Source organism: Periplaneta americana, chromosome 13 (genome assembly GCF_040183065.1).
Source record: "Periplaneta americana isolate PAMFEO1 chromosome 13, P.americana_PAMFEO1_priV1, whole genome shotgun sequence".
NCBI classification, from domain to species: Eukaryota; Metazoa; Arthropoda; class Insecta; order Blattodea; family Blattidae; genus Periplaneta; species Periplaneta americana.
Window position 1 is genome coordinate 138,577,346 of NC_091129.1, and position 23,437 is coordinate 138,600,782.

The 23,437-nt window shown below is 36.1% G+C and overlaps 1 protein-coding gene and 1 non-coding gene across 2 annotated transcripts in view; both read right to left on the reverse strand.

Annotated features, from left to right (window-relative positions):
* The window catches only part of LOC138711656 (uncharacterized), a 63,728-nt gene that overhangs the window by 5,607 nt on the left and 34,684 nt on the right, over positions 1 to 23,437 (reverse strand). Inside the window, exons 5-6 of the mRNA XM_069842788.1 lie at positions 14,765 to 15,197; positions 6,133 to 6,366 (exon numbers count right to left, since the gene is read on the reverse strand). Of these exons, the coding sequence (XP_069698889.1) occupies positions 6,133 to 6,366; positions 14,765 to 15,197 (667 nt within the window). The remainder of the gene's footprint in view (positions 1 to 6,132; positions 6,367 to 14,764; positions 15,198 to 23,437) is intronic.
* TRNAT-GGU (transfer RNA threonine (anticodon GGU)) lies at positions 10,477 to 10,548 on the reverse strand. Its single transcript has one exon. It is a non-coding gene; the product is annotated as a tRNA-Thr (tRNA).

Genomic DNA, 23,437 nt, shown 5'->3' on the forward strand with positions numbered 1-23,437 from the left:
TACTAGGGTGAATATATGTTAAGTGGTCGTGTAATTGTAGTGTAGGGAATGGGTGAGAATGATGATGGTGAGGAAAGGAGAAGGGGAAACCCGGTGCCGACACGTAGCCAACTCCTGTCGAATAGCACCAAGGGGGCCGCCAGGCTCAATGTCCCCATCCGACGGACGAATCACTATCAACAGTGACATATGTCTTCCCACGTTAAATATGTTTATGCTCGACCATGCCGAAATGTAGTAATTATACACCTGGTAGCAGCCCTTTAATGGACCTCGTTAAAGTACACCTATTCATTAAAGTTCAGGTGTTCCACCAATCAGAAAACACCATTGTAGCAATATGAAAGCGCAAGTATCGATTATTCTCGGATATGCAATCGAAAGACAACTAGCGAAACGTCACGGAGGCTGGAAATCCAATACTGTCGCAGGAGGTTATGTTCTGTTACTATAATAATTAGCGTTAATTGTAAATAATATTCAAATAAATTCAATTTGTCATCTCGTTTTTCAATGTCTAAATCAATTTCAAGGTTATATCAAGATTAATGTTTATTTTACTCTCTAGATTATATCAAGGTCAATGACATTTGTTTCTCGAAAAATTCAATACTTTCGCGTCTGCGCACATCTCACAATTTACGAGATATTGCACAAGGTTAGTTCCGCTCCCCAGTCAGATAAGAATAACATAAATAGACTACTTATGAATAATTTCAAGTTAGAAATATGGTCGAGCATAAAAAGTCGTATGAAACTCGCCTATAATGGTAGTAATTAAGACGCTCGCATGAAAATGATGAAACTCGCTTGCGCTCGTTTCATAAACATACTCGCGTCTTAATTACTACCATTATAGGCTCGTTGCATAATGTACTATACTACAATGTCGTCTAGGAAAAATGACTTAATAGGGGAATTAAACAAGACAAAGAAAAAAAACGGGAAAGATAGATGATCTTTTTATGAAGATGAAAAAGTAATTACATTGTATGTGTTAATTGTGATGAAGGGAATAACAGTATTGGTGAAAGTGTGATAAATTGTAATTGGCTAAAAAGTGGACTTAAATAATTATATTGCTAGGGGATGGGGACAAATGAAATAATCGAAAGAGTGGTAGAATGGAGCGAACACTAGAGAAGGACGTGTTCTGGTCGAGAGAATCCAAAGTACGGAAATGTGCGCGAAATTTTTTATTAGAAATATGTGAATGAACTGTAATAAAGATTAGGGTGGTAGTATTATGCAATCGTCTTGCAAAACGAATAACAGTTAAGACTGATATGTGTCAATATGATGCGTCAGATACTGACTGAAAAAATGAAAAAATTCGTCCGTTATTACGCGGTTACAAATGAAGGGACAAAGCTGTAATTGTAATACCAGTAGTAACGAAGTTCTAGTTTTAATAGTTAAGCTACAGTTAATTAGAGTACCTAAAGGATTAGTACGTAGGGCGTCACTATCATGTATATGCTTTGACAACGGTATGTAAATGTAAGTATAATAATAATAATAATAATAATAATAATAATAATAATAATAATAATAATAATGATTTATTTAACCTGGCAGAGTTAAGACCATACGGCCTTCTCTAACACTCAACCAGGAGTAAAAACTGCGTTATAGAAACACTACAAATTTACAAAGTACACACAAAACTGAATAAGATAATAATAATAAAATGTAAACAACAAGTAAGAAGAAATCAGACATAATATATAACATACAGAAAGAAAGAAAAAAGCATAATAAAATGTGAACAGCAGGTCAAAAATAAATGAGGCCTACAAAGTATAAAAAAATAAGAAAATTATTGATGATAATAATAATAATAATAATAATAATAAATAAGAATAGTAATGATAATAATGATGATAATAATATTAATAATAATAATAATAATAATAATAATAATAATAATAAATAAAATAATAATAACAGGCCTAATAGTAATAATAATACTAATAGTAGTAATACAATAGTGCAGTACAATGCATACAATGAATACAATATTTTTAAGTATACACAGTAAGGAAAATTATGTTTATATATAGCTCAACTTATCACATTAGAGATATAACATTATCGGAAAATATGAAAACAAAAATATAAAATAAGTTAAATATCACTAGAACATAAAAAGAAAAATGTGAATACGTGGAAACATGCAATACAACACTTATCATAATAGTAAGTTAGTTTGGCAACTCGTCATAAGATAATTTTCTAACTTGGATTTGAAAGATTTCAATGTTCGGCAGCCCTTGACTTCAGGCGGCAGAGAGTTCCAGTGACGAGAGGTAGCAACAGTGAAAGATGAGGAATACAGAGATGATGTGTGAAGTGGAATATAGTTATGGTGAGTACCTGTATACAGCAATGTGAAGGTGCACCATTACTTGTATGATTTTTTTTTTTGATGACATTAAATATATATCATATATCATATACTACAATCATCTTAAAAATATATGTATGTCCGCAAACTCCGTTATAATTTTGTGTCATGAAAAAAAATAACAATAAACTTTTCCAGATAAATGTTATTTAGATTGTTCATAGTTCACAATTGTACACTAAAAAATTAATAAAAGATAATTTTAAACACTGTGGCACGAATGCCGGCTTCGTACCTACCCGCGCGGTCCACCACGGGCATCGTGCAGACGGACATGACAAGCATGACCACGCCCACTACCACGGAGCTGATGCTGGCGGGCATAGAGCTGCCCGCAGCTTTGAAAATGGAATCAGTATAGAAGAGCACGACGGAGATGCCCCCCATCTGCTGAGCTCCCACCAGTCCCATCGCTATGACAAGAGCCTTCACAGACACGTGACTAACGAGATCCTTCAGAGAACCTTTGTTCTTTGCTTCTTCTTCTGCTGCTTCCTGCATCAATTAAGATCAGAATGTACAAAGATCTCGCGTTCGTAATCCTCTGCTCGGAACGTTCTTCTGGAAATATTTTTTATTTCTTAAGAGACTTCATATATAGGGACATCATTTTATTTTTGCTTCAATTTTTATTGTACTTGAGTTTTTTAATGCACTTCACTCCCACCTCTCCTACCAGTGAACTTGCACCCATCTTCCGCACAGAACCAAGGCCGGATATGCAAAGTCGTCTTAGGGTCACAGTAAACAGTATACTGAGTTACTGAGTATAGTACTTTCCAGAAATATGGTCGCGTTTTCCAGTGAAAAAAAGAGAATTAATTATTGAATCATATTTTTGTACATGTACTGTGCGTACTTTTGGTTACGTCGCATCCCGATTTTTCTCACCCGCTTCTGCTGGGCTGTCATAGCCCTGTTTTGAAAATATTTTCTGCTAGGAATTGGACGTCTACGTAATATTATACAACTGTTTAAAATAACTTAAATAAAAGGGCCTCGTTAAGTAATTAACTGTCACGTCATTTCCCCCTTTCTACGATTCTGCGACATAACCACTTGGACGGACAGTAGATAGCATGTCTGAGTAAATTTGTCTGTGAGAATCGGGCAGGAGTGAAGACTGAATTTACAGTACGTAAGGTACTCTGTTATAGAGTACGTACAGAATTATTACAACAAGAGTTACTGGTACGAAGGACGAAACGGAAATTTGAAATAGGTACAATAGGCTATAGTGCAATAATATGCACATAAGAACTGAAGCTTCTATAGAAATGAGCAGGCACCATTTTCAACAATTTGTTTAAATATCCAGATTTTGAATATTTTTAAATTTTAAAGCACTCTCTATAATGTATGCTAATGTGCTACAATACTGTATAATTTAGCCTACAATGCACAATGAATACGTCCTCATGGATAGCTCAGTCCGTGAGTAAAAACACATATTGTTAATACTGTATTGTATTTTTATTAAATAAAAACCTAACGAAAATGATCAAACTAAAAAATTTCCAAGTTTAGATACGTAAATGGATGCACTAATTTTCTTCCCTCCTATACCTAGTAAAACGATTTGTTTATGTTTTACACCAGTATCATTAAACTCCGATCGTATAAGGGGGTAATAAACAGTGTTTCCGGTTCTCAGCCGTTATTTCAAAGGTATAGTCAGATTAATATTAGAAATGTTAGTAAAACAAAATGATGTCCCTGTAGTTATTAACGATGGAAATCTGATATAGATAGGCAACTGAAGGTAGTTTTTAGTCAGCAAGAGTATTGTCACCACTGTTCTTGGTTCCTCTGGTACTAGCGATGTCATCTGGAAAATCATTCTAGTCTGTTTCCTTCAGATGCATTAAGAGAACAAGGATATACTGTATACCAGAATAATATAGACCATGTACAGCAAGTCCAACACTTAGGCCGGCATAATTGAAGAAGAAAATAAAATTTGGGAGTTGGATGGAAAGACCGAAAAGCTTGTAGATCGTATCGTCCTCACTAGGGATCGTACTTTGTCTCAGAAAGCTACAAGATCAAGCGTCTAGTAAGCGAAGTACTTGACTGGCGACTCATGCTACTCTTGTTTCGTCAAGTGGGGCAAAACGAAACATGGCCCACTTTAACAATTACATTAATATTTAAAATTTAAATTATTTAACGCGTGATATGGTATGGGCATCTCCAGAGAATGTCAGCCGACCGCTGGCCTAATAAGGTCTTCAACTGGACTCCCCCGGAAAAAAAGAGAAGAGGAAGGCCAATGAAAAAATGGAGCAAGGAGGTTCAGGAGGATATGGTCTGCAGAGGTCTACAAATGGGCGATTGGCAAAACCGGAGTACCTGGAAGTTGAGAAGCGGGAGACGGCGACAGCCGTAAAATTACTCGGAATACATACATACATACATACATACATACATACATACATACATACACATACATACATACATACATACATACATACATAAACTAGAATACGCTATTTTTACTATTTACACTATAATAAAGAATGTAGGTCTACATTGATCGAAGATTGTTTACAATATTAAACGTATGTGCACTGTTGTGTATTGTAATCCAGAGTATTTTATTTCATATAACTATAGTCTACTTCATTTTGTAAATTGTGTACAATAGTGCAAATAATGTTGGATAATAATGTAAGCCTTCATTCTTTATGATAGTGTAATAGTGAAAAAAGCATACCGGTATTTTAGTGTAAGGGTGGGCACAAAGTCCCGTTACCCCCTGTAAATTCCTCAAATATGTCCACTATTTATGTAATTTCGGTCATAAGGCAGACATACATCCACTTTACACTATCAGTCTTACTAATAAACCGTGTATAGTTTTTATACGAGACTTATGCAGAGTTGAGACAGAAAACGTTACTAATAAACCGTGAATAAGCTATGGACGTATAAACAGGCTGTAACTATACAATGGGAATTGCTTTGCAGTAGTTATATACACGAAACCCCTTGTTTAAGCGTTGTATATAGCGAAAAAATGGCCGCCCCTCTAACAGCTGTTCGTATCGACTGTCATTTTATGATGATGGTTACCTTGTAACCACAGAAGAACAAACCAAAGATCGTAGAATTATTAGAATAATATTGCTGTAGCTTGTATTCTTTGACCAAAATGTAGTGTGGTAATCGATTAGAGCCAGTTGTACTATCGATACTTAACACGCCAAACTAGAGCGTTCTACCGGATGCAATAGAGAACCTCAGATATTCTATTACCTTTCGTAACGAAGTAATGACGAAACTATGACGTAGCTGTGCAACAGTTTTACTGTTATACACGACGTATGTAGTGATTATTAGTAAGGAATTTACACACGACTTATAAACGAGCTACTCATTGTATAAGTATAAGAAAGTTAAAGTCTGTATATAGAGTTTTTATTAGTAAGGCTGTATGTCCACTATAGTCGCGACGCTGTTACTCCCGGCGTGACTCCTCCTTTTTGCTTACGCCTTAAGAAGTGAAGGTTCTATAAAGTCTAGGTAGGTAGTATTCAGTTTTACCTTCATATAACTTTGTGAAACGCCATGTCTATTATCTGCTATGAGTAGAAATAGTTATAAAATATCGTAAGAGAATCATACTCCAAAAATTCGAACTCGTGTCAATCTCTTTTTGGAAGTAGTATTTCGACACAGTCTGTCTCGTTACGTATTTTAAATTGATTTGAAACTGGGCTGACCTTGAGTAACTGTAGCTCTTGTTCCACATTGTAACGCTTGCCCCTGAACCATTGCAGAGCTTTCGCTGCCCCTGCGCGGTCGTTTTTTGAGAGCAGATACTGAGGAGTGTCAGGCATCCATACAAACAGGACAAGGAACAAGATGGGCAGCGCGAGGCACGCGAAGTTGAGCACCGCGTAGCTGCCTGAAGCGCCGACACCGTAGGAATATAGAATGCCGATGTTGAAACCCACCTGGGAAATTTGGAAGTGTAATATAAATACCAACAACTCTGAAGGCGGCCGGGTTTACGGCGCTAGTGCTCAATTCAGTTACATGACCGTATATACCAGACATGGGCAGGAGAGGAGAAGCATAGAGGGCGAATAAAGATCCCCACCCTCCTCACTAGCCCTGGTGTATCTCTAAAGCCTTGGTTTTTCTGAACCGACTATCTTTCCTGTAGTCCGGATTTGTGCGAGGCGGGTCTCGCAACTCACATGCGTCGGTTCAGAAAAACCAAGACTTTACCACAGTCTACTATATACAGTCGCGAAGCTTGAGGTGTTTTTTTGCAAATCTCGTGATAAAGCGCTCCAAGCGGTTAGCAACTAGAAACAATAGACTGTCCATGGTCGACTTTGGACTGTGTCGTATTTCTATCGAGTGCTAGCTCGTTGCGTATTTCACATTGATGCTTGTGAAATGTTCGTTATTGGTTGTAATGAAAATGTTAATGGCTAAAATATAATAATTTGAATAATAATATGGGACAAGGAGGAGACGTTTGTAGTGCTATAAATTGTAGCAACAGTAAGAGAAAGAGGCCAGAATTATCCTTTTTCCGATTTCCGAAAGATTCAGAAAGGTTCCTGGGTTTTCACAAGAATGCTGTGCAGAAACAAAATTGTTATTTTGAAGTTCTTTGTGACTGTTAGAATACATTATATCCTTAAATTTCACAATGAAATGTTTCAGTCTAACCGAAAGAACATTAGATACCGGTTAAAGTTCTGTCTAAATTTCCAGAGAAATAAAGGTTAGGTATACTTTTTTTTTCAGAGGATATATTTTTAATTGTAGCTATTCATTTTGTTATTATTTTTATGTGTTATTTTACTTGAGACGTAGAAAAATTAAGTTTGTTTTAATGAAATTTATTGATCACGTTTTATTTTCAATTCTGGTGGGATTATTATTGCTTAGGCCTACTTTTTTTTTCAAAGGACATTTTAATTATAGCTGTTAATTTTGTTGTTATTTTTACTTGTTACTTTACTAGAGACGTAGAAAAAGTCTGTTACAATAAAATTTATTGATCACGTTTTATTTCCAATTCTGGTGTGATTATTATTGCTTAACCTCATCCCACTTTGTTAACTGCGTAAGACTACACTACAAGTACCGGTACACGTAAGTTACTCCATTAATTCATATTTCCATTATTATTGTTGTAAAGGGAAATGCAAATTAATATTTATTGGTTTCATAGTTAATTATCGCTATAATCTTGAATGAGTGAAGCTATTATAGTAAATTTCAGTTCGTTTTGCACAAACAAAAATTATATTAACTTATTTCTTGCAGGTATCTTCGAGTTTATGTTGGAATTTAATATACTTCATTAAAATAATAAATGAACTTTATGCATTTAATATTTCAATAATGGAAGGAAGGTGTTAATTTTTCCAAAAGAACACAACGAAAGTGTAACATATTTTGTCGTCTGCTAGGAGATAGATCTGCGATGATGAGGCGATAGTAGCGATGGTGGGCAACTACCCATGTTTGCATTTTTACTACATATTGAGCTTCGCGACTGTATATAGTAGACTGTGACTTTACCGAGACGCTCTCATGGATTCGGTTAAACTGGAGGCACAACTCAATGCTTTAAAAGCGTGACGCGAATGCTGAGCGCCTGAGCGTATTGCTATCTCTTTCTAAAAGTGTTGTCCTTGTCTCTCTTGCAGTGAATGCTATCGTACACAATAATGGTATTTTTATTGTTTATTGCGCATGTGCAACATGAACCTCACGAAAGACTCATTGAAACACATTAGTTAGAAAGAGAGAGCAATACCCACACCAACAGTCACGCTTTCAGACAGGAAAGAGCAATACGGTGGTGCCTCCAACTGGATTCGGTCTTGTAGTGGCGTAATCTGTTAACCGTGCAGCCGTGTTAATCTAACAGTGGAAAAACATTCAAGTTTTTTCAGGGCACACAATATCTGATGCAGTGGCGGCTCGTGGGTATTGAATTAAGGGGGGCTGCATACAAAAATAAACCAAGCAACTTACTTTATTTAAAGATAGTTTCATGCGCCTTATCTTGTAAGTTGTGTTTAAATGAGACAGGCTCATGTTAGTAGATTTACTGGTATTTAAAAGAATCCTACGGACAAAATTCCGGCACGCCGGCTACGCTGATATAACTCCTGCTGTTGCGAGTGTCGTTAAGTAAACCATAATTTAATTTTTTATATGCAGATTTGAACCTTAGAAATATCTAACTGGCGATGTTGTAGTTGGTTGTAGGCCTATAATATGTATTATATATATATATATATATATATATATATATATATATATATATATATATACACACACACACACACATTATACATCAATAAATTAAATGAAAAAAAAAAAACTGAGCCAGAAATTGAATTCAGGATATTCAAGAGTACGCACCAGGGCGCTTGCCTCATTTATTGTGATGATAGATGTTTCAGATTCCATTATGGTTTGAAAACATTCTAGCAATGGCACCTTCTCATGAACAACATTTACTGTTCTTATTTTAAATCCATCTTGTTGCCCCAGCTAATGGAATTGTCTTTGAAACACATTAATCTAATACAGACTGTGTGGAGATCGAGAGAAGAAAGTAGGGATATTGGATAAATTATCAAAAAATATGCGAGCCTTTGTATTTTGTTTAGCGGCTCTTTCCATTATGAGATTCAACTGATGGGCACTTAATTTCACATTTCTCCTGAATTGTTAAGGTACTAAACTGAATAAACTGTAAATATTGTACAGAATTAAACATTTTTGCACTTGTTATACTCACAACATTAAAGAAAATGTATTTGAAACTGCGCGCTACTGCAAATTTTGCAGCGCCTGGAAACTCTGGATTCACGGCAAGCGGAAGCAGGGAGGAGGGGTAAAACTAACGCGCAAAGCATCCGAGACGAGACTGGCAGCTCCAGAGGAGGAAGTGGCTTCACCCTATAGTCCTTGTCTCTGGTTTCGCTCTGGCAGCGCCAGGGGAGGAAGTGACTTCACTAACGATTGCATGCATGTCATTGAGAGCGAAATTTTTTAAAAAATTCGAGCCGCTAAATAGAGACTATATAATAAATGTTTTTCACAACATAAAACGAAACAAGAGCCACAAATGTCTGGGGGTGCTGCATCTCCGCAGCCCCTCTTCGAAAGCCGCCCCTGATCTGATGCCTTAATTAAGCATTTTTAAAACAAATTCACTATCAGAAAAACATTTGGAAGAATCTGTTTTCTCATATGAAATGATAGGCCTATAGCTTGCTTCTAATGCAGAATTTAAATTTGATTTTTCTTCCAATTCCATATTAAAATCTTTCACTAGATCCATATATTTTGTTTTCCTGTCGTCATCTAAAATGTAACATAAGCCTGCGATCTATATTCGAATTAGGTTTAAACATAACATAACACAGTAAACAGGGATTGCGTGAGAAATAAGTCTATAAAATATACATATCTTTCAAAACAATTATTCTGCATGAGTTTTGTAGTGCCTTCGTGTGTTGTATGATTTTATATTTTGTAACTGTGTTTTACAGTACACGAAATGCATTTTAAATTTTATCATCTTTAAATGTCATGAAATAAGTATTTTCCCATTCCTTTCGGAACGTTCGAAGCCTTCTTTTACCAGGAACGCCCATTTCGAATCCTTACAGTCGTACAGTACACCACTGACTGTATTACAGGTGTTCAGGAGTAGTAAACAAACTGCGTTCAGTGCTCCGTAACCGATGAGTGGGGGGTACCTGTCATGCTCCTCTTGGCCCTGAGTGCCACGAATGCCCTTGGCTGGAAACTAACCACTTCTAATCATTTACTGGAAGCTGAAGTAGTCGTGTCAGTTGAATTTGCTTGTTTATTGATTTATTACATATTCATACTTTCAATTATTCGTAATTTTTTATGTGTGAAAAAAATAATGATTTCATATAGTCTTTAGCCCATTTAAACAGACTTAATTTCTTCAGCGTCTAACAAGTAACTAAAGTGGATTATAGTTCAAATCAAGATTTCAGGTATAACTCCCTGTAAAGTTGATTTGAATAATTTCGAGGGAAAAATTGTTCCGGAGCCGGGTATCGAACCCGGGACCTTTGGTTTACCGTACCAACGCTCTACCACTGAGCTACCCGGGAACTCTAACCGACACCGATCCAATTTTTCCCTCTATATCCACAGACCTCAAAGTGGGCTGACAACCGTCAAGCAACCAACTTCGAGTGCACACTAACTCCGTGTGACTTAAATTGTGGTTTTCTGTTAACGAACAGTGACGTGTATTATGCAAATCAAGATTTCAGGTATAACTCCCTGTAAAGTTGATTTACAGGGAGTTATACCTGAAATCTTGATTTGCATAATACACGTCACTGTTCGTTAACAGAAAACCACAATTTAAGTCACACGGAGTTAGTGTGCACTCGAAGTTGGTTGCTTGGATTATAGTTCTTTAGATCATGTGATCATATCTGAGTAGATAATATGTTCTGGATCGACGGACAGTATAATAAGATTTTATGTCAAATAAAACAAGACATTCTCTCTCCGTCATTAATTATTATTGTATTAATAAAGAAAATCACGTATCTGAATATCACAGAAAAAAATATCGATTACAAATTTTTTCAACTGATCTTCAAGAATTAAAATTATTGTTTCTTACCGAGTAAAATTATTATTATTTTTTTTTTCAAATCAATCTCATTACAGCAGTGGTCGTCAGCACTCGCTGAAATGGGTAACGGGTAAGGAGTGTATCGGAATATGCACCGTCGTGCAGAAGGGAGAGGGAGGAAGCAGCCACGGATGCACGCTAGTGCATCTCTTATCCGCGATTAACAGACGCTAGCCCAAGGGTGCACTGTGCTGATGACCGCTGTATTACAGCAATACATGTCCACTCTGTAAGGCAAACAACTAATACACTTTACAGCAGGCATGTGAAGGTCGCTGCCACGAGCGAGGCGCTGTGGCATGGAGTGGCACTGCACGGGAATAGGACCTGATTACGCTTTGTGTTGTGTGGAGAGTACACGGCTGTTCTGAATTCCTCATTTTACTTCTAAATGTCTTCTTTATTTCTGTATTGATGAAATCAGGTTTTATGCCAGATACGAAAATCCGTGAACTATTTTTCAAATTGATATACTTCATTCTCAATATTAAATAATATTTCCGGGTGTAATGCACGTTTTAAATATTTGAGGAAAACTCACTTGTCTCTAAAAATTTAAACATTTTACTCTATATTTTATGGTTTCGAAATTTTTGTCACATCATATTTAAAATTTACTTTAATAGAATCTGAATTTCATATAGAGTGTTAGTTAGGAGGCCGAAGGAAAAAATACCTTTGGGGAGGCCGAGACGTAGATGGGAGGATAATATTAAAATAGATTTGAGGGAGATGGGATATGATGATAGAGACTGGATTAATCTTGCACAGGATAGGGACCGATGGCGGGCTTATGTGAGGGCGGCAATGAACCTGCGGGTTCCTTAAAAACCATTTGTAAGTAAGTAAGAATCTGACTTTCAAAGATTTTTACATGCAATGTGGAAAGCAGAATTCGCTCTATTTTAATTACTGCACAGAGAGTACCACAATAATTTAAATGTCAAAGTTCGTTATTTTAAATTTATATTCTATGGCTTGTCATGTTTACGCAATAAGCTCTTTATTTTTTTTTTGTGTAATTTGATAGCATGAAAATCGTTTAAATACAGATATTATTTGCATTATTTGGGTCATTTTTATGAACTTAGAAAGCATGATGGAATATTCAGATTGTCAATTTCTATAAATGAATACAATATAATATTTTATTACTCAGTCAATGACAAATCAATGTAAAAAAATGGCTTATTTTATAGTCGTTAAGTTTATATACATGAATTACAAAATTGCGAACGTTTTCGCCTGAGGATGCCTGAATAGGCGAAAACGTTCGCAATTTTGTAATTCATGTATATAAACTTAATGACTATAAAATAAGTCATTTTTTACATTGATTTGTCATTGACTGAGTAATAAAATATTATATTGTATTCATTTTTATGAAATTCTTAGTGCATTATTTTGTTAATGTTCAGTCCATATGTAGGATATAATTAGCCATTTTAGTGTTTATAAATCCTAGTCTTCGCCATAATGATTCTTTGTATTATATTATATTATTAAGGCTAGGCTTTTGATGAAATTGCATCTTTTTTCTAGTAAGACAGAAACATTGCTGCTTTAGTATTTATATGTTATGTGATAACTGAGTGTTTTAAAACGTATTTGTTAGGGCATTCTTTTGCATTGTTTACCTCTTACAACCCATAAGAGCATTTTTTGTTTTATTCGGTCATTTTTGGGTTTTTTTCATTTAATTTTGGCCATAAATTTCCATTATTAATGTAAAATATTATTTATTTCCTTTGATATTTTCTTTGCATATTTTTTCAATTAATAACCATTATTTTGTATATTATTTTAATCGTTTTTGTACACAAATATTGTCATTTTAATGTAGTACACCCCCACGTAATGGATCAGTCCAACCACCCCTTCAATATAGACTCTTCTGTATCTGCTAGTTCCGGATAAGAGTGACCTTGTGGTGGACTACATGGAACTACATCAGGTGAAATAATGAATTAAAGTGTACTACTTAGAAAAAATTATCTAAAATTAAATAAACTTGAATGTTGATACTAGAATTTAATTTGATTACTAGTATAAATATTAATATTCATACTAAGCCAATTATGTAAGATCAATTTTTAGGGCATTTTAAGGACATTTTTGAAAGATTTTTAGTTCATAAATGCATTGGTTTTAGGACATTTTTTATGATTTATAGGTCATCAAAATCCTAGCCTTATATATTATATTATATTATATTATATTATATTATATTATATTATATTATATTATATTATATTAATTTGTAGCACTAATTGATTACACTGTACTCAAAGTTCTGTTCTATAACAGCTTTTCCCAGTCAGGATCAAAATATTTAATAGTGCCTCATGCACCAGTCATTGCTGTACGAATACAAATACTGAACGTGGAGTAGTTACTTCAGTTTCAGACCAAGGGGTGCGCTGATGTTGTAGGGTAGTACGAGGCATGCCATAGACTCACACCAGCGAATAGGGATTATAAAGAATGGACACCGAATTTTCCTGTGTTTTGTTTCTCTATGCGCCAGCGTTTAGTTCTACTTTCAGGCGCTAGAGGTTAGTGTAATCGAGCATAGGCTAAGATAATAATTGAGAATAGAGCTGAGCTGAGACACAGGATTCAAACATCGCCTCCCTTATTGCATAATCCAGTAACGCTTTGCTTCAAATAAATTCAAGTTAACAGCTTTTCCTTATTTCTCAGTGACGAACTATACTATACTAAAAGCCAGGATATGAACCGACTAAACAGGAAGTAGTTGGGAGGGCGAGAGGAAAGTGCGGGTTAGAGGGGTAGCATGTGCATTGATGACACGTTGAGTGTGGGAGGGGGTGGAGGGGAGAACGAGAACGGAGTTTTTCATTGGACCTCGAGTGAAAATGTCGTCTACTAACGAAAATCTGGCAACGGAATCAGGGAGACAGTGTAGCCAGTTCATTTGCAGTACCACGTGCATTACGAGTCGCATTTCGTACCAGCGTCATTAGCTCGTGCTTTCTTAAAAACAGTAATTTTAATTTCTAATATTGTTGATAGTGTTATCGAGAACTATATACAGGAGTTATTTTAAACATATCGGTGACAAACACTGAACACGCTTTAAATCTCGCGCCACTATGTGGCAACAGAGCTCAGAAAGAGAGCAACAGAACTTGCTTCCGGTTTAGTCGGTTCATAACCTGGCTTTTAGTATAGTTGTAATAATAATTTTTTATATTTCAGATATAATAAATTATATTATAAAACAATATAATGCATTATAAAATTATGTATCAAATTCGTTTAATATTTGTATATAATATAATATAGGTATAAGAATTTTGTTTTTCCATTTTCAGTGCTATCAAATCATCACATATTTTAATTGTTGTTGGGGTCAACGTCTCAACTCTCATTATAGATGTACTCTAGAGTCTAGACATTACAGTTAATGACGGATTTATTATTTTATGGATCCAATTTATTTTATTTGAGTACATAATGTACCTAGATGTATTAATTATGTGTGTTATATTTCCGCTGTGTCGACTGCTAACTGGTGTGATGTCAGCGCCAACTCTAGGGAGAAAGCAGAATCTCACGCTCTAGATGGCTTGAAGGTCATTGAAATCAGTCCGGCTACATCAAAGGTACCGACGCGAAGTGTCCATTCTTTGTAATCCCTATTCGCTGCTCACACCAATAGGTAACCTAGACATCCCTGCTCTACAGCTGCACGAAAAACCTGCACTGAAGAGGCGAGCGGTCCCCGCACGGAGGGCTCCACCACCTCGGCCACATAGATGGGGACGGTGAAGGAGACGCCACCCAGCATCACTCCGGCCACGAACCGCGCCACGTAGAGCCACACGACGGAGTTGGTGGCGACGATGAGCACCCAGCTCAGCGTTACAGGCAACGCCACGGACAGAATGGCAATCTTGCGTCCCACCTTGGCTACCAGGAAACCGTAGGGCAGGCTTCCGAACACCGCACCCAGCGCCAGAAACGACCCGACCCACGACGCCTGCTGGTCCGTGATGACGAAGGGGCCGTCTTCCTTCTGCAGCAACGTGGTGGCGGGCGACGACCACGTGAGTAGAGTACCCGCCGATATAATTATCATGTTGGCTGTAACAGTCGGTCGTCTTAGGGCCGTATTCATAAACGAGACTTTGGATGAAGATTTCCCAAAGTCGACTTTCGTAGTAAAGTCTAACTTTGTTAAAAGTCCTATTCATAGACAATACTTCTGAGGCTTTGACTTTGACTTTGTAAGTCGAGATTTGACGATCTTGTTCTAATGTTGGCAATCAAATTCACTGCCTTGTAAACGAATTAAATTAATAGATAATTGAAATAGAGTAGGCATTGCCACAGTCAAAGCCATCTTTTGAGTCACAAATCAATGACACAATTGCACATCGGTACATGTTAACCGATTGTTAACCATTATTGCAGCTTTACTCAAGAATAATTATTCGAGGGCTTAATGTGAAACTAACGTAAGTACAAAAATTGACATTTTTAGGTCTTTACACCAATCGATAATGATTTGTTCTTCTACCTGGCCACAAAAAATCGTAACTCAGTCCGAACAGTCTTGTATATATAAAACACAATTCATAACTACAAAACATGATGGTAGAGTTAATATGAAATAGCATTGCCTATTAAGAAATTTGTTGTGAATAAAACATCGATTGTAGTTACGTTAGTTTCACATTAAGCCCTCAAATTATTTCACTGTAAAATAATTTTATTCTGAAGATATACATGATAAGAAGATGCCACCAATGACAGACTATGAAACAGACATATTATCCTGCTGTCAGTTGGCATAGTTATTCCCTGCATGTCTGCAGAAACTACTTAAAAATTATCTGAAATCAATATGCAGAAGTCCACACCTGTGGAGTAACGGTCAGCGCGTCTGGCCGCGAAACCAGGTGGCCCGGGTTCGAATCCCGGTCGGGGCAAGTTACCTGGTTGAGGTTTTTTCCGGGGTTTTCCCTCAACCCATTACGAGCAAATGCTGGGTAACTTTCGGTGCTGGACCCCGGACTCATTTCACCGGCATTATCACCTTCATTTCATTCAGACGCTAAATAACCTAGATGTTGATACAGCGTCGTAAAATAACCCAATAAAATAAAAAATATGCAGAAAACAGTATTATGACGACAGCAGGATTATAAATTAACTGCATCTCCAACTGTATAACCTGTCGTTTATAGAATTAAATAGTCAAAATCATTATTACGCTATCAATCCTTACCTATAGCGTAAAATCGCGATGAAATAAATTGTATTATTTATTGGTGGAACAGATAATCCTTTTTGATTATCCATTATTGAAAGTTGAAACATGACGAGGATATATTTTAATTTGTACCTTGATTTGAATTTATAATCTATAAAAATACGCTAAGAAAAATGAGAAGCTTTAATACTCTCCTGGATGTCCTCAATATTCTCGGCAAATTCAACAATTTTGCAAATATCAGCCATTTTCCTTATGTCCACGAACGAAAGTCAAAGTCAAAGTCTAGATTTTAGGCGACTTCGAAGTAAAGTCACCATTGAAGTTTACTTTCGTCAAAGTATCGACTGTGAATAGGAAAATGGTGACTTTATACTTTCCAAAGTCAACTTTGGTCCAAAGTCTCGTCTATGAAAACGACCCTTAGAGATCCCGCCGGCGAATGAAAAAATTAGTGCAAGCTTAGAGGTAGTCATCAGAGTAATGCAACAGCAGACCTAGTGCAGTACAGACAGAGCAATGGATGACTGAAAAATGTGAACAAGTCTGTCTGTTCCCTCCTCTACGAGCCAACCATACGCTGGACTGAAGAGCATATGACCTTGTGTTACTGTTTACATTCTCTAGCTATACATTGCGTCGGGTGTACAGTAAGCGTACAATTAATATTTTCTATATAGAAATATACTTCAAACAGTCTCATCCTTTGATTCTTAAAGCCCTGGCGTGTCACCACATCTTTAAATGTTATTATCGTTACAACTAATAAGTTATTTAGGGCCGAATTCATAGTCAACACTTATCGTAAGGAAACCCTTAAGCAATTGCTTATAATCATTTCCAATTCATAAATCCCACTGAAGTGAACACTTATTCAAATAAGGTAGCTTATCAGCTTACTCAAGTGTTTCTTCATATGCATTGTAATCAGCCGATTCAGTATACGATGGATGATGATTATGGTTTTGATGAATTTATTGAGTTCTATAATGAAAATAAAAATGAAAATGTGTTTCGGCAAAACAAAAGATATATTAGAGATATGGAAAACCCTTTAGAGATGTACAATGACCAACAATTTAAGAGGAGATACCGTTTCGACAAGAACATTGTTGTGGATATTGCGTTGTCTCTCATTGAAATTCACAATATAACCATGAGGCTTACCGATTTCACTACTACTGAAAATACTGCTTTGAGATTTTATGCTACAGTTTCATTTCAGGTAGGTTCAAATGGTGTTTTTTTTTTTTTTTTTTTTTTTTTTTTTTTTCGAAAAGTAAGCTATTCACGCCCCAACGAAGTGTTATTTGCATTTTCGTTTGTATTCTACCCAAGCAATAAGCTGTTAAAATTTTCTGTTTATACCACTTCCACTTTTGTTTACCATAAAAATAACTGAAAAATAAATTTAAATGATTTACTTACAGGAATATTTCCGGAGTTTGCATTAAACTCAACTGCAATTTTGTCCCATGTCAATTTTTTCTTTTGGAGAGAACAATTGTCAGATTTTTTACTTTCGACGATATATGTATATTTCATAACCAGAGCTCGGAACTTGGGGACTTGTGTGTCGTGTGCATGAGTAAGGTTACAGGTACAACGTACACAAAGCTCACCCTGCAAGTGCTCAGGGACAGTCGTGTGTACTAAGAAAGTGGTCACATCGAATGACAGGAAGACGGACGAGGAAACTGTGTCGTGTCGAAGCTAATGACATTCAGATAATTAATTAGAGGTAAACGGTCTGTTTGAAAATAAGAAAATACGTATTATTCGAATGGGTATTGTATACGTTTGAAAATATATTTCTTAAAATTTAGGTACAGAATTTCGTGGAGGAATTCTGAGGAGATTCATTATTTTCTTCGAATGGAGAGTTTATATTTTGTAACTTGTGTCAAACACAAACTAGAGATTGGAAACAGGCATTCACTGAAATACATTGCAGTCCCTTAAATCGGTGGAAAATTTGTCCATAGCCATGGATCAAGTCGTGGTGGAACCTTCCCTAGTAGTGACATAGAAATTGAAAACTATTTTCGAGACAAATTTAGGATACTTATCTTTCTCAGATACGAGATCAGCTAGCAACTACTGAAAATCGAACAGGAAACAGTGACAGTGAAAACATTCAATACTTTATTTCGGCCTAAGACTTCATAATACAATTACAAACCATTTTCCAAATTTGAATTTTTTTTTTAATTGAAGCTTTTAAAAAATAAATTTGTAAAATTATCCACGATATAATATAATATTAACAAATATATTTTTTTTTTACCTTTTATTTCTGTCTACTATATTCTTGTTTTTATTGAATATCACTGGCTTCTGTCGAATTGTCAATTTATATTAAATGTGTATGTTTCTCCCTTTTTCTCTTTCTTCTTTATTCTTGCTCTTGTGTTGTATTTATTGGTTTGAATTAAGTTACTTACTGTATTTAGTAAACTGTCCTTGTAAATTTTATGTTATATTATTGACTAAGACCACACCGTACACGAGCCTGGCTCTTACTGTAGTGGCTAGAAACATTTTGGTTTTATAAATGTAATTTGTATTCAGTAGGTAGCTAGTTAAAATAAATAAAATAAAAAAATTAATTTTGCTCCCGTCACTTCATGTGACGTGGAAATAAGTTTCTTTCGTTTCAAATCATGTTTAACTAACAGACGAAGAAGGTATGGGTTCGAAAAATATTCGAATGTATGTAGTCATACGCTGTAATAAAATATAGAGAGCAGAACTGTAAATTTGATATATTTTGAATGTTTGTTTATATATATGCTATAAAATTACTTGTTTCAACCTACCATAATATTATCATTATGTTGTTCCAGCCGGGAACCACTTTTATAGCAGACTTGACAGTACCTCTGTGCTGGAAGCGGGAGTTTGTTGACATTGAAGTCCGGTCGCTTAGCCACGTGCAAAGACACAAGTCCCCAAGTTCCGAGCTTTGTTCATAACTAGTTCTCTTAGCTCACTTCTTTCTTCTTCTGTAAAATGCTTTCTCGACATTTTGTATAATTTTTAGCTCTATAGTATTCACTTCTGTATTTGTGTACGATAATAATGCCGATTTAACAATTTGGAGACGCTGGAAAACAATTGAATGTACGAAAGCGCTTACGTCTAGCCATGTTGCCATATTTCTTTCGATGTCAAGGGAATGCTCAGTGCATATGAAAGAGTAGCGTCTCTGCAGTACGATCTAAAATGAGTGCTAAGGAAACGCTCATTACTTGTTTCCTCATTTTATAAGTGATGACTATGAATACGACCCTTAGTCTGTCGCTAAATTTAACTATAAGGAAAGATTATAACTAGAGCCCAGTTTGGTCACATTTAACAGAAGTCAGAGTAAGCAGTGAGTAGGCCTACATGTCCAAGACTGCGAAAAGGAGGGGACGATCCGTCTAGCTCAGCGATGACCTTCGAACTAGAGATGGGTAAAAAATAACACAACAGTTATTTTGGAACTGTTCCGGTCTCGGAACTGTTGCAAAAATGAACAGTAGGTCGGAACCTCCTGTTCCGAAATAACAGTGTTCCGACTCCGAGCTGCTCACTTGCCCAGCTGTTGCGAGCTCGCAGTACCGCGTGGCACAAGGTATGTTCCGACTCCCTCGGAACTGTTGCAAAAATGAACAGTAGGTCGGGACCTCCTGTTCCGAAATAACAGTGTTCCGACTCCGAGCTGCTCACTTGCCCAGCTGTTGCGGGCTCGCAGTACCGCTTTGCACAAGGTATGTTCCGACTCCGAGATAACAGTCGGAACGTCGGAGCTTGTTCCGATGAACCAACGACAGCAGCAGTTACACTGTTCTCGGTGTTCTTTATGTTGTACTTGGAACTTCGTTGGATGAAGTTGGTATTTGAAACTCTCACGTGGTTGGAGGGGGGCGCAAGGAAATTGAAATCCTTGCGGTGGCGCGAACTTTAATATCAACATTTGTAAGACTGGCCAATCATCTGTAATGTTATAGAAAGTATTTAATAATCTGTAATATTCATTCCCGCGTTATGGTTTATTTCACCATTAGTTGACTAATTCTGTTTTATAAACATTCTACAAAGTCATAAAGTACGCATACTATTATTAATTCATTGATCAGCTGATTCTATACAAAGGTTAAAGTCGTAAATGGTAATGAGTGGTTTAGTTACAATGTCTGTATGTCGTTTGTTGAGGTTAAGTCTGACAAGCACAAGTTTTTGTGCTATCTTCTCTGTTATCAAAGAACGACAAAAATGTTGTAGCATTATTTGTTGGAAACTACCCATATAAGTACTGATTTGGAGAGCGATGTTTAATGCGAAGTTTAAATTACACTTTGGTAAAGATGCGATTCCAACATTTTACTAACCCACTGCGGGGTTTCCAGGTTTCTGTACTGCCAATATATATCTTTTTTATTTATGAAATTGTAATATTTATTATTATTATTATTATTATTATTATTATTATTATTATTATTATTATTATTATTATTATTATTATTATTATTATTATTATTATAACTGTGCATTAAGAAAAGTAAAAATAAAAATTAATGATTTTTTTTTATTATGTAAGAGAGAGAACAGAAATTACATACCATATGTTTTAAATGTTATGTTATTTTTTTAGTTGGCTACCATGTCTTTATAACTTTATGTACGAAAACAAAGTGTTGTATTCTGTCCTTGTAGTCAACAGCTGTGTAATTACTAACATTAAGCTTTTGAGTTCTGTCCGCATGCACAGCAATTTTCCAAAATCGATTCGAATGTGCATTGCAGTGCCATCTATAGATAAGAATGTGTACTATGTCATGCCTATGAGTGCTCCAGTGTGAGCTGCATTTGTCTATGGTGAAGAGGGAGGGTACTGTACCGTTCGTTTGAACGACTCAACGACTCCGACTCATCACCACTGGTGACTGTTATTTCGGAACTGTTATTTGGAACATAGTATTTTTTCGGAACCGGAACCGTCGGAACTGTTCCGGGAAAAGAACAACTTCGCCCATCACTACTTCGAACTGCTGTGATTAAATGCGACAGACAGCCTGTGAAGTAAGGGGACGGAGAAAAGGTGCTTGGCATGAAAACTGCAACCAGTGGTGGTTCCTGTACTAACATATTGATCAATCCCGCGGATAAAAATCTCAAGCTTTGCTGTATGTCGTTGCTATCATCAAGAGCCAGTGAATAATATACGATTTTTCCTGTTTCTTTTATTAACCTTCCTCTTGAATATAATCAGGAATTTTCTAAATTTTTCTCTCGATACTTGGTCGAGAAATTCGTAGTTTTTCAAAATCAAAAATTTCTTATGGACAAGTTATTTAAGCTATTTTAATCATTACTCTTTTGAGAAATTCTGTCCTATTAAAGGCTTTAGAGCACGAGATATTTCAAACCCCATTAGGTAAACTGCATAGAGAGAATATGTAAAATAGATTTCGTTCTCATAATATTAGCGATAAATGCTTTTCTTCATACTACATTAATATATTTTTCGGAATATCAACTGATCAAAGTAAACATGTCGGAACCTACTGTGGTTTCTAACTTCACGTAGCCTAACTCCTCAATTCGTAGGAGGTGTGAACTTCAAAGTTTGTATTGTAATACTTTCACTTACCCGTTAACGCTGCCAATACTTGAGGAAACTTATTTGATTTCACTTCCACGGGCGCCTCTGGTATTCTGGTTTCCAGATGGGCTCCATGGTCTGGTAGCATATGTGATGGTGCCGTTTCCATCTTGATATTAGCTACCTTAATTTACAGTCTCTGTGTGGGAGAAGTTTGACATGTATTACTGTGTTTAAACATTGGTTAATAATGTAGAGTTGTCATATCCACGCCGCATTTAAAAACGTTAAAATTGTTTTATTTAACGACTCTTGCAACTGCCGAAGTTATATCAGCGTCGCCGGTCTGCCGGAATTTTCTCTCGCAGGAGTTCTTTTACATGCCAGTAAATCTAATGATATGAGCCTGTCGAATTTAAGCACACTTAAATGCCATCGACCTGGGCCGGGATCGAATCCGTAACCTCGGGCACAGAAGGCCAGCACTATACCGACTGCGCCACCCAGGACGACACACCACATTTATATCTGTTTCACAATACGGAGTGGTTAAAAAAATAAGGTCAACCGGCGAAGAGCTGATTAAGGGTGTTGTTAAAAGCACAGAAGTACAGTGTCATAATAGTGTATTTATTACCGTTTTACAGAGAGCAGGTCATATAAATTCACAATATTTATATTATAATTCTTTTCAATAGATTTATTCGATATTCAGTAGGACTACTCTTTAATGGAGCAAATGCTCAAATTGGTCTCCTCTAGTATGCAAGCATGCCTGGACCAAATACCTTATTATAATAATACCGGGCAGCTAGCAGTTTTACGTGCGAACGACGATGGTGCTGCTACCTACCTGCCGGGATGGAGTTACTCGCGAAACAAGCTGTAAATCAACTATACCTGAATATATCAAAATAGTTTCGAAAACCTTTTACCATACTGTCAAGGAAAATGAAAACAAATATATTTCAAATCTTGGAAATTATAATGCTGCAATGTACCACAAACACAGGACTCCAAAACATATTTTAATGTAAAATAGTACAGCAGTCACTTATATTTGAGTTGCTGTGCATGATGAATTGACTATAATATTCTGGAAAAGAAGAATTGTCAAGGCTTACATGAAGCCGGAACAATAATAATACCACAAATGAAGAAGGTCGTCGACGTCAACTGCAATGTATATTGTTGCTGGGCTAGTTAATTTGTTAATAGTTTTATGAATTAGTACTAGTGTTAAAATGTCAGGGTGTATATGCGCTGTTTATAATTGTGACAATTGCAACAAATTCCACAATTTGGGACATCTGGCCGAAATCTACGGCTGACCACTAGGATCCAGAATACAAAGCAGAGGTTAAATGAAAAATACAATATGATTGCGGAGAGAATACGGAACAATAATAAATTAAAAAATAAAGTACAATTTGAGTTCGGAGAAACATGAGATGAAAATACATTGAAGAGTAATGAGATGATGTGAAAAAAAAATTACATACTATTATACAAGTGATT